General features: G+C 38.0%; 1 protein-coding gene across 1 annotated transcript in view; it reads right to left on the reverse strand.

Moving 5' to 3' along the window:
* Positions 1 to 12,444, reverse strand: part of MYO3B (myosin IIIB) — a 186,012-nt gene that overhangs the window by 46,173 nt on the left and 127,395 nt on the right. The window contains exon 30 of the mRNA XM_032190017.1: positions 2,410 to 2,530. Coding sequence (XP_032045908.1) covers positions 2,410 to 2,530 — 121 coding nt within the window. The remainder of the gene's footprint in view (positions 1 to 2,409; positions 2,531 to 12,444) is intronic.

Below are 12,444 nucleotides of genomic sequence, written 5' to 3' on the forward strand. Positions count from 1 at the left end.
TGATCCTGAGTACTTTACAGCTTATTCTTCACTTTCCAAAACTCCTTACAGGAAAAGAAATGCAAAAGAATATTTTATTATTACACATTTCAATTCAATGGTATGTGAAGCCACAGTGAGGCTGCCTTCTCTAGGGAAAGATTACAAGCTACTGTGTTAAACATCTGTGCTATTATTCATCAGCCTTCCTGTTTCCTACAAGTTTCCTGTAGGACTGAACAGCCATACGCTTAAAACACAACAGCCCCTAACAGCTACCTGTAGAAGCGAGTCTTTTTATGGGAAGTAAGTTATAAGGTTTAGTCCTAGGATTCTGAACATCACCTGTGAAATGCTCAGCAGTTTCAAGTCTCACTGAAATCACTGGAACCTGAGGCCATCACAGATAAATTTACAGGATTAGGGAAACGAACTGCAAAATTTGTTGGGTTTTAAACTTAGATCTATCAGCAGTAGTGGCAGTTAAGCAATTCCAGGCAAAAGAAGGTTTTATTACCTGTCTGATTATGTACAGCAATCAGAAGCGAGTGCACAAACTGAATGGCCAATGTATTTTACATGGTCACCTTCAAGCTAAATATTTAAGGGTATTTAGACATTGATTTCAATATAAGTTCACTGACTGAATACCTTTAGAAGTCTGTATCTTCATAGAGCCCAAATTCACCTCAACAGCTACTGACTATAAAAAGTTCACTTGCCTCAAGGGATGTACACTTAATCAAAATTTAGCTAATCCAGAAAAATACATTCGTCTGGAATGCAATGAGGAATCCCAGAAACAGTCTAATGTAGAAAGGGAAGAAAACCATTCCTGGCTAACTGCATACAAAACAGATGAAATAGAAGTTTAAAGAGGTCGTCTGCCTTCAAACAAGTTTGTGTGAAAACTAGAATACTAAAAAGACAAAATGTTTAACTACATTGTAAATAATAGGAATTTGGGGTGCCCAAAAGAACTGGTAATATATTATTAGCTCTTGCTTTATACCGTTATTGCAGGTTGCAGAACAAATATTTATGTAATCAATATTGATGTATTGATGTAATAATCATCAGTAGTTCTAAGGAGATCACAAGATCACCTCTCTTAAGTACTTAACAGAGAGAGGCAGCTGCACACATGAAAGAAAATTGGAATTACAAAACTCATTATTCCAGTAAGCAGTGAGGAAACCCAAGGACAGAGCCACAACAGTAAATCGCAGCATACTCATTCTTTTCACTGAATAACATTACCAAAAAACTGTACTTATGTATTTTTTTTGTCCTTGTCCACCTGCCTGAACATTTATTTATTTTTTATTTTTTAACTGAAATCACACTACTGCAAGGGAGAGAAACTCTGGAACATTATTAACCTGGAAGGATGCAGGTGGTTACACCTGAACAAAATCATTTAATGCACCAAAGCATTTAGCAGACATTATTCAATCTAAATCAACCAAAGTTCACATGGAAGTTAACATAACTCAATGTTCTGAAAATACAAAAAGAAAGCAGAAATACCATTTCAGAGAAGTTAGTGGTAATTTAGAAAACAAAATAAAACAATAAAACTTTCTCAATGGAATAATTACAGTCTACTGTAATATAAGTTACTGATTTCCTCAGAGAACTTGGAAGACGTGTAACAGAACCTGCCTTTTTATGCTGTATAGAAATGATATAAAATAACAGAAAAAAGAACTAGAAGAAGCACTGAGATTTCCTGATGCCTATCCCACAGAAGGAGAGATCTCATAACTCTTAGTCACTGAAACCTGCTAATCAAAGGGATTTCACCAACAAATGCAACCATCTTCCCTAGACCACTGTTGGAGAGAGAGACTTTGACAAGAGCTAAAGATCTAGCAGTTCCCTCTTCTACCCAAGAAGGAGCAGGGCAACATTTGTCTGGAGTGACTCCCTTGGTAAGAAGAGTTAAAATATCCTTCCTCTACAAAGAGGAAGGCACCATGGTTAAGCTTAGGCTTTCTGCCAGTGACTCGGCCAACTGCTTTTTACAGCTCTTTTCCCTATCTCACTGCAGGTCTGCAAGAAGGTTTACAGACGCAAAAAGGTACCTTTCAATTCCTGAGAATTTAGGAATGTGCTGCAATTAGTTCTGAAATGCTGAGCACTTACAAGTCTGTCTGCAGTCAGAGGTATTCTGTGTACTTCTGAGAACTCCATAGAAACAGGACAGCAACCCAGGACAAACTGCAAATAAATCTAACTTCACTTTCTTGGAGAACACTGAGATAACTAAGCTGGTAGGGGGGCTGATTAACCTACAGGTGCTCATCTTCAGAAAATGGCAAGTTCCCCAAGTGCCAGCTGAATCATGATGGCATGCCTGCTCCTTTCAGATTTTATTGTGTGGAAAATGATTTCTGTAGATACCAGACAACAAAGGATTCAACTCACCAGTGCTCTTCACAGCCAAAATCAGAGGTAGAGCAGCTGCTCGTATGCTGAGGATCTGCTGCACAGCCAGTGCTGTTTCTCAGTCTTGAGTAGTTTTTACGAACAATATATCCCCTGAAAGCTGAAAAACATAGTTATGCATCAGAGGAAAACTCTGCAGAGCTTGGAACACAGACTGGCACCTGGCTCTACATACAGTTCAGAGCTGAATGCCTTCAACTTTTACTGAACCAGTGGGCAGAAAGAGCACTCAGCACCTCACAGGGGTGCTTCAGTGTTTGCAGTATTTGCAACAGTTTGAAATTATACAGGGCTTTGCTCTCACTATTATAGTAACCATTTGGCACAGCCCCGGGAAGGAATAGGGGTACTGGAAGGAGAACATGCCTAATTTAAATAGGAATGTATTTAAACATGCAGTAGAAAATAATTCTCAAAACACCTTCTCTAATCACCACTCCTATGATTTGAGCTGCTTGGAATTTTACAGAATGAAAAGTTTCATCCACTTTTATTGTAGAGGGGTGGGGAGCCAGAGGGAGATGCATTCAGTTAAAACTAGAAGAAATTATAACAACTTCTACTTCTCAGTGAACCATAACCATTACAAAATATTTGAAATGCCTCTCATACAAATGATTCTGGGGGGAAAATATCTACATAGATTGGACTTTATACCATTAATTAAGAATACTAGAAATACTAAACGAAGTAGCAAGCATGCAGTGAAATGAAATGACAAAGAAAAGGGCAATGAATAACATTTTGAAGATATCTACACTCTTTATTTCCATGGAGTGTCTCTGGGTTTGGGTACCTAAATAATTTAATTACATCATTAGCTTTATCTAATGTGAATTCACTGGAATTCTTGACATCTGTGAGTAGTTAGTAGTAAACCTCCAGCATGAACCAGAAGTAGTGGTATATGCTGTACTTATGACAAAAGACTTTAAAAAGCATTGCAATGTACAATTAAAACTGTAAATTTTAAAATTTTAATTATTTTAGGGTTCATATTAACCATTATTTTAAGTAGAACTATCCTGATGAAAGGGAAGAAAGGGCTGAAAAACAGAAACTAAATGCGGCATCAATGCCATAGTTTAAGAGAAATTGCAATACAACAAGAAGTTGCAGTACAAGAAGGCTGACAGTTGGGAAGGAGAGGAGCTGCTTATTAGCACAGCATGACTGCAACTTAGAAACTGTGAAACAATATGTAAAGGAAAATTGGAAATAAAGTTAGGAAATATGATGATTTTGAGGAGGGGAAAAAGTCCAGGAAAAACTTTTAAGCACACTAAATGCATGCAAAAACACAGGGTCAGTTTGTGGAACAATTACCAAAAGAAGAGCAATAGATCACAGAATCACAGAATTACTAGGTTGGAAGAGACCTCAAGATCATCGAGTCCAACCTCTGACCTAACGCTAACAGTCCCCACTAAACCATCCTTATTATTGGAGTGTCTAGAATCTAGGGTTAAATATTACAGCGGGATGCGGGATAGACACAGAAATAGAGTGCAGGACCACCTCATGTAGGATCAGCATCAAGATAACAATCTAGATTACACAGGGAAAGCAAGAGGTAGAATAGAGACTATAATAAAGAATAAATTGAGAACAGAGAAGACGACAGAAGATGAAGTTTTTCCTGTATCTCGTGCCTGTTATTTTATGAAAACAGAACCATTACTTACGTAACTGAGAAAAAAAAAAAGTAGAATTTGGAATCTCATGCTTATTACCAAATTAAGGGATAACTGTTCTTCTTTTCCTTTCATTTAATGACTCATAAATTTAGCCTTTTTTTTTTTTTCATAATAAAAAGGTAATGGAGGAAAAAAAATAAAGCTACCCTGATCACATCTGCTCTTTCCTTTAGGAAAGGCTGTAACTGATCCCCTCTTTTCTATTTTAATTCCTGGATAGTGTTAACAGCCTTCTTCCCAGCCACTACCTCCACAAAAACCTGCATTGTTTCACTTACTTGTGCAATATAAGAAAATAAAACCATCTGAATGGTTCAAGCTATAGTATAAAATGCACCATAACAATCTAAGCTTTTCACTGCTACTGATGTTTCCAGGATGAGAAGCAGCAAAAATTGCCTTTTAATGAGAGGTTACTAAAATAAATAACCATGCACTTTACAGAAGACACAACAGAAGCCAGGCCTGCTGAGGTGTTGTACTGAATACAGAGCTCAGGTATCACGAGGCTGAGGAACTTTCCGCCCTTAATAATCAGACTGGAAAAGTCTGCCTATCTGGCAGAGATGAGCCAAGCACTCACTTGCCCCATGTGATCAGGCTTCCAATCCTTAACTATCCCCCACTGACCAGACAAGGAGCCTACTCTGATGTTGGCAGCAAAGACAACTGGCCAGCAGCCATCTCTCTGCAGCTGAAACATGCTGAGTAGCAGTCAGTCTGTGGACTACTGGAAAGATAAAGAAGCACCGAAATAAATGAACTAGTAAGATAAACTTCAGTTTTCTTCCTAGTAATTTCTTAACTTTTAGATGTTTTGTGTGTGTATATAAAATCAACCCCAATACCTGCCATGTTGTGTTTTTTTTTTTGTTTTTTTTTTTTTTTTCCCCCCACCAGAAACTTATTAATGACAGTGAAATCCATTTTGGCTTTTCCTTCATTCACTGCATATAAACTGCTTTATCTCATTTTGTAAATGTAATTTTTATTCTGACTTTTGTTTCCATAAATATTTTCAGTACCAACTCCTCTTCAACTTAACCTTTCCACAAGCTGGTTTCTAATGTTCTTCTAGAGTACCTTGAATCATACAGGTAAATGGCTGTATTTTTCCTACTTTCCCTTCGACTCATGGGATAACTGAAGTAGCAGAATAAACAAACATCTCTCCCTCAAAAAGTTCATCAAGAATATGTAGGACTGCATCTTTTCAGCATTTATTAACTGGATCTATAACGTTTCAAAGTAAATTCATATGCAGAGAATTCTACTGGGGGAGTCTGAGAGGCTGGGAAGCTGCTCCATCACAGCAATTTGCATTACTGACTGGTGCTGGTTTTGACACTAAGCACTTGGCTCAAAGAGTGTGAAATTAGCAGACTCATGTTGCTAGTGCTCCATGAACAATCACTGCATCATTGAAGAAGAATGATTACCAGCTGTCACCTCATTTTCACCTTATGCATTCTATATTCCAAACTTTACAGCAACTGTATCTTTAACCCTAATCTTTACATAGCCAATGATGACAGGATCTAAACTCAAAGTAACAGAGGAATGGAGCTAAATTTTAGCATTCTAATTAGTCATTCAGTGTTAAAGAGTTTATGTGCCACAACTTAGGACATGCATTTTTACTTTTTCTACCGACCAGTTCTCACATGAAGTTTTCTATCAGCTTCAGCGGGTAGTAAACCAAGAACATATTTACCTCTGGAAGTCTGAAGTTTAGTGTTCTGCAGTTAAAAACCTTTATTCTAAGATCTAAGTACTAAGGCATATACATTACATGCAAAGTTACACAATTCCAGATAGCAAAAGTCCAGGCATTTTCCCTGTGATTCCCATAGGAAATATATTCTTACAGACTTAACGGTGAAGCACAATGTAGAAAGATCAAAGCTAAACAATAAGGTCTATGCAAGAATTACGAAGAAAAGAGATGAAGCAGTATTTTAAAATAGTAGAGGGATTCATTTTCAGTTGTAAGAAATCATGTTAAATAGGCATTTTCTACACAGACACATTTTTAAGCTATATTATTACCTGAGATAATGTGTAAGAAAAACTTTGGAACTGAAAGCTCAGGTTTGCTGAATGGAAGGTGTCATCATAGTTTGTAATCAGAAGTTCATTTGCTACAAACAGCATATGACTTTCTTAATTTGCCTAGATAAAAGAGCATTCAGCAGCTTAACTACCAACATCTGAGAGGATTTGGAGTCCATGAATCAGATTCTTCACTTCATGCCAAATTAATTTTACTGAACAGTAAAAGAGAGTTCCATGAATGCTTCCCCTCTTTCACCTATCACGCTGGATGGATCTTGGATGATGCATTTTTAGTAGCAGGGAGAAAAAAAACAAAAACAAAACAAAACAAAAAACAAAAACAAAACAAAAACAAAAACAAAAAAAACCCAACAACAACAACAAAAAAAACCCTCACATCTTATGTTCTTTGGTGGAAGCATTACAAGAAAGCCAGTCACAAGTTCTCACATACAAGTGTTAGCAATCAGGGTACCAAGAAGAGGAAGACTCGCCAAGTCTTCCGTCAACCATCAAAGCTGGTGTCACTACTGTACATCATCACTTGGACATATGAGTTTTAATTACTCTGCATTACACTAAAAAGTTCTGTCTTGAGACTTGGCCAAAAAAAATGAAGTGCAGATGACTCTGAAGCTGTTTGTAAATATCAGCAAGGGAAAGGAATAGGTTTTCCAAGGCCTCTTGTCCCCTTCCTGATTTTATCAAGGGCACGAAATCCTGTAAGAATGGTCTCCTCTCAATCTCAGTAACAGGAGAGAGAACTAAAAAGAAATGCATATATCCACACAGAGCCTATCTCAGAGAGGGGTATATTCTAGAAGTAAAGAATGACTGGATGTCCTAAGCTAGTATACACAAGGAGATGGAGAAGTAAAGATAACCAAAGCTGTGCAGCTTGCACAAACCCTTCTGGTTTGACCTGTATGTGAAATCAAGGTAATACAATCAGTCAGTTCAGCTACCAGTAAGACAAACACATACATTTCTTCAGTGGTTCTTAAACTGAGAATGTTATTAGAAAGGAAGAAAATGGATGACATAAAACAGTAAAATTGGATCTGTTACTTAGTGCTTGTTATTTTCAGGAACAATTAAAAATAGATGTATTTTTAGATATATTTATGAAGTGCTTAGAAATTTTTGGAACATTTTCACAGAATCACAGAATTTCCTAGGTTGGAAGAGACCTCAAGGTCATCGAGTCCAACCTCCAACCTAACGCTAACAGTCCCCACTAAACCATTTCCCTAAGCTCTACATCTAAACGTCTTTTGAAGACTTCCAGGGATGGTGACTCCACCACTTCCCTGGGCAGCCTGTTCCAGTGCCTCACAACCCTTTCAGTGAAGAAGTTCTTCCTAACATCTAACCTAAAACTCCCCTGGCTCAACTTAAACCCATTCCCCCTCGTCCTGTCACCAGGCACGTGGGAGAACAGGCCAACCCCCACCTCGCTACAGCCTCCTTTGAGGTACCTATAGAGAGCGATAAGGTCGCCCCTGAGCCTCCTCTTCTCCAGGCTGAACAAGCCCAGCTCCCTCAGCCGCTCCTCATAGGACTTGTTCTCTAGGCCCCTCACCAGCTTCGTCGCCCTTCTCTGCACCCGCTCAAGCACCTCGATGTCCTTCTTGTAGCGAGGGGCCCAAAACTGAACACAGTACTCGAGGTGCGGCCTCACCAGAGCTGAGCAGTTCATAGATCTTAGAAATTTTTGGAATGTTTTACACAGTTCATAGATCTTTACAACAGTATTAGCTGAATACATGCAGACACACGTACATATTGACAGAAAAAAAAAACTGTTCAAGAAATACTTCCTTTTCTGCTATTGAAGTCAACATTAAACTTTGCTGATGAAAAACCCAAAGGTAACACTTTTATTAAAAACTAACATTTATTATAGATATGAAATAGTGTATTACAGTCATTCGGAAGCCCTCTCTCTTTTTTTTTTTTTCTTGTAATGGAGTAAATTTTGCCAGAAGCTCACATAAGATCTATGCAAACAACGCTGCACAGCAGAAGTTGCATAAAGGAAGCAATGCAAAGGGATACTTCATCTGGTTTCTTTCTGAACATCTATAACATTTTTTAAGGGGGATGGGGGAGAGAGAGAAAGAAAAGATTAAAAAAAAAAAGCACCCAAATCTTTAGCTCTTGATAAAGAATTTTCCAATACAATGTGACATATGGTGAGTGTGTGAGCACGTGTTGGAGGAGGAGATGGTGGCTCAATGGATTAGTCATTTGCCTTTCACCTCTGGAAGCATAGTTAAACTCAGTCCTGACCAGAGTTGCACAGTATATTCCAGATGGCTAAAGTGGGCCTAATTAAAATGAATTCAGTGATGTCACCTCAGATCTAAGTGAATCGCATGCACCACTCATTTGGCATTTTGGCAATGTCAGCTCACAAATGAAATAAACAGATTAAAATCCTTCCTTAAGTCTTTCAGGACAACAGTCACTCCGCATAGAAATACATGCTATCATAACTAGATAATGTACTTTTATAATTCTATTATCTGTTTGTTGTTGTTGTTGTTTGGTGTTTCTTTTTTTGTTGTTGTCGTTGTTTTTATTCTAATTAACGTATTATTCTAATACAAAGAAATGTTAAATGAGACTCCCATGTGAGGCAAATCAGTGGAGCAACATTTCAGTCAGATGATTCAGTGGATATACACTGATTTGAACCAGCTGTGAATCTGGCAACATAGTTTTAAAAAATAATTTATTTTAACAAAATCTTTTTCTTTTTATGTAGATGAAAATCAAAACAATACAAATCCCAATTACAAATAAATACTTATACAGAAGTACAAAGTATTGCTAATGCAAATACTACACAAAATCATTCTTCACAATTCCTCTCTAAGTTAAAAAATTGGCATCTTCTAAACTTCACAGTTTGGAAAAGCATGACAGGAAGGAGTGGGAAAGGTCTTATGTACCCTGTGCACCATTTTAGCCATGCATCTAATAAGATCTGTGCATTCTGAGAACTTGTAAGGTAGATATGCTGAAGTAGGGCAGCTTTTTCTTCCCCACCTCATTTAAATTCACAAATATTTTATGTCCTAGTAAGGGTGTTTTCTCTCCTCTGAAATAATGACTTTTTTGTGTAATATTATACACTTAGGAAATATAACCTCATGTATATTGTGAGGGTTGTTTTTTTTTTTTTTGGTAAGTTTGTTTTTTCTTCCAACATTTCATCAATGGATAGCGAACTGCTGGGCCCACAGAGATCTCCAGACCACCAGCTCATGTATTTGAAAGGCATCTGTTTATTTTTAAAATGCAAATGCAGCTTACCTCAAAGACTGACTTGCAAGAAATGAACAATCTGAACAAGTCAAGAGGTTTCCAATCAGGAGCTGTGTTCCTCCTTTATATCAGGCTATGATCACTTGCTGTCAAAACCACTTAAACAATATCCTGGAATCTGAATGAAGTCCCCCCACAATTAAAATGAGCAGGATAATCCTGCAAGAATTATTCAGGCAAATCATTTTTCACACAGTTTAAAGTAATGATAAGGTCATTTACAAAAGAAATCAGCGCCTTTGAAATGCTGACTTGTAGACAGAGGACTGCCTGGAGGAGGGCCATAGATAACAGTGAAGACTGGCCTCCTAACACTACCCTTGCAGTCTTTGGAACTGATTCTGATGAAGAGAAGGCCCAATAAGGTTAATACCCCTACTTTGATCTCTGTCAAAGCGTACCAGCAAGAATTAATTTACATTTCAGATGAAAAAGGTTGACAGCATGAAAAGGCATCTTGTTTCTGGTATGTGAATGTGCTGTAATAGATCGGGAATTCTGAAAGGAAGTTCTGAGGAAGCTAAAGGGATAAGCCGAGCGGCTGCTTTTATTGGGAAAGAGATGAAAGGAAAACAAATTTCAATATGCGCTGTTCTGTAGAAACATGTAAGCCAAATGCTTCCTAAATTTCAAGGCCCGCTTGAAGATGGGGGTGGGGAAAGGAGAGGGAAGTACATATATTTTAATTATACGGTTTTGCTAATGTCTGGATGACAAATGCAAACAATAAATCTCATTGCCCAAAAGTGCTCATTTAAAAAAAAAAAAAAAAAAAAAAGCAAAGGTGACCACATTGAAAAGCTGCCTTGAAATATACATTTACATTATAAGATGTGCAGGGAAGGGAGAGATTTGGACTTGCTATTGTCTCCATGTCACAAGGCACTAGAGCAGTGTAACATAAACAAGAGAAAGATTACCATTGTATTTTAAAACCTGGAAGACAGCCACCATTAGCAAGCATGAGCTTTGATTTTAAACACAAAATGATTAGCATATAGAGAAGAACAAATGTGCACAAGAAGAAATTTCAAAAAAGAGGTCCTAGATAGAGGTTTCCAAAGGCAGACAGAAATGTGTTGAGGATTATTGTTATTGTACCTCATTGAGTGCAGTGCCAAAGCTAGGAGGAGCAGCCAGTGTAATTAATACAAACAGAGGTACGCTGTGTCACTCTTAACCCTATAGTCCTAATGCTCATTCACCCAGACTGGTCACTGAAACTGTCAAGTGCCAGGTTACAAAGGAACAGTGTGTGTGGTGGCGGGAAGAGTGCTAACAGCATTCCTCCAGCATTAGGTCCAGAGGGCTGAAAAGGACAGAACTGTCCAAATGCAAGGGTGTGCATACCCTCCCACTGCCTCTGCCGTGTTCAACACAATGTCTCAGAGATGACAGGAAGAAACACAGCTCTGAATCTCTTCCATGTGTGCAAACAGCAGAATAGATCATTTGCTTTCTCTAAAGAGTTAGTAATAAGCATGAATCTCCTACATGCCTAAGAAATCTGGCTGGATAAAACTCTAAGGCAGAATGTCCCCTACAGCTTCCAAGTGATACTGCTACACAGCAGCTGCCAAGGGAATCTGAGTTAACTCTCATCTTAAATACTGCTAATAGCGGGAAAGTGAAGGGTCAACTGTTTCCTTTCTATAGCAAAAGGCTATCATAAAAGTCAGGAAATCATAGCTCAGGTATGGCCAAGTGTAAATGTTGCAAATACTCCAAAAAACAGTTGCATGTGGTATTTTAAGATCTGGTCTCTGTGGTATCATGAATACAATAAATGACAACACAAAGGAGAGGATGAAGGGGAAAGAATGCTTATGCAGTCCCTCAGTGCTTGCTGTAATAGGAAGAAAACATTTCTCCTTAACATTTCTCCGTAACAGTTCTCCATTGAATAGAATACTCTGCATTTGACCCTAGAGCTATAGTTTACGATTATACATAACTGTATGCACACAAAGCTGTAAATTACTACTTTAACCTAATGTTAATCTGTTCCTTTCTGTAACTAGATGGGTATTCTACTGTCTGCTGAAAGTCACACTGATACTTATTTTCAGAGTAGAAAATTTAGGTAAAAGAAAAAAAAAGTTGGATTTACTGGAAATGGCTTGACAACAGAATAAAGTAAAAGAATATTTATAACTCTTACTTTTCAGACTGACTTCAGGCTATATGATATAGAGTAGAGAGGTGACAGCTTAAGGAATTATAGCAGAGGCAGCTGGTAGAATAAAGGTGGTGCCTTGGTTTATTTGGAAACACATTTGCTACAACTCTTTTCTGATCAGCTACAGTCTTTCACCTGGGGTTGGACAAGGAAGGTGTATTACACTGCATCATATGGAGGCTGCTTCACACTGGCAGCATGTGAAAACACCATTGAGTTCACAGCACTGGTTCTCTGATTTCTGTGCCATATGGTACCCTGCTCTCTACTAGAGACCTACACAGCCCTATGGGCCTGTTCCTCCAATAATCTCTTTAAAGTTATTCAAATTCATATTGATATGGCTGCATAGGAGTCTGGAAAAGAGTCAAAGACTGGCCAAAGCTGGCAAACTCAGCAAGCAGTTGAAAGGGAAACTTGGCAACCTGCCAGGACCAGAGTTTGATACAAAGACAGAGAAATGCAGGTCCAGTGTTTCCAATCCACACTTTCAGTCAAAAAAATCCAGTGCTTTATACCAGCTCTACACATGCTTGAATCATACTGATTGTGCTAAGAAGAATCTTAGAAAATTAACTCAACAGCTTTTAATTTGTACATTTTGATTGCAGAAAGGTACTCAGAAAAATCCCGAAGTATCCTAACTGTCACCTACGTCATTTGATACAGAAGAACAAATGATCAGAAATAATGTTTTTGACAGCTTTTGTTTGGGTTGTGTGTATTTCTCTTGCCTATAAACACTGACAC

Source organism: Aythya fuligula, chromosome 6 (assembly GCF_009819795.1).
Source record: "Aythya fuligula isolate bAytFul2 chromosome 6, bAytFul2.pri, whole genome shotgun sequence".
Classification (NCBI taxonomy): domain Eukaryota; kingdom Metazoa; phylum Chordata; class Aves; order Anseriformes; family Anatidae; genus Aythya; species Aythya fuligula.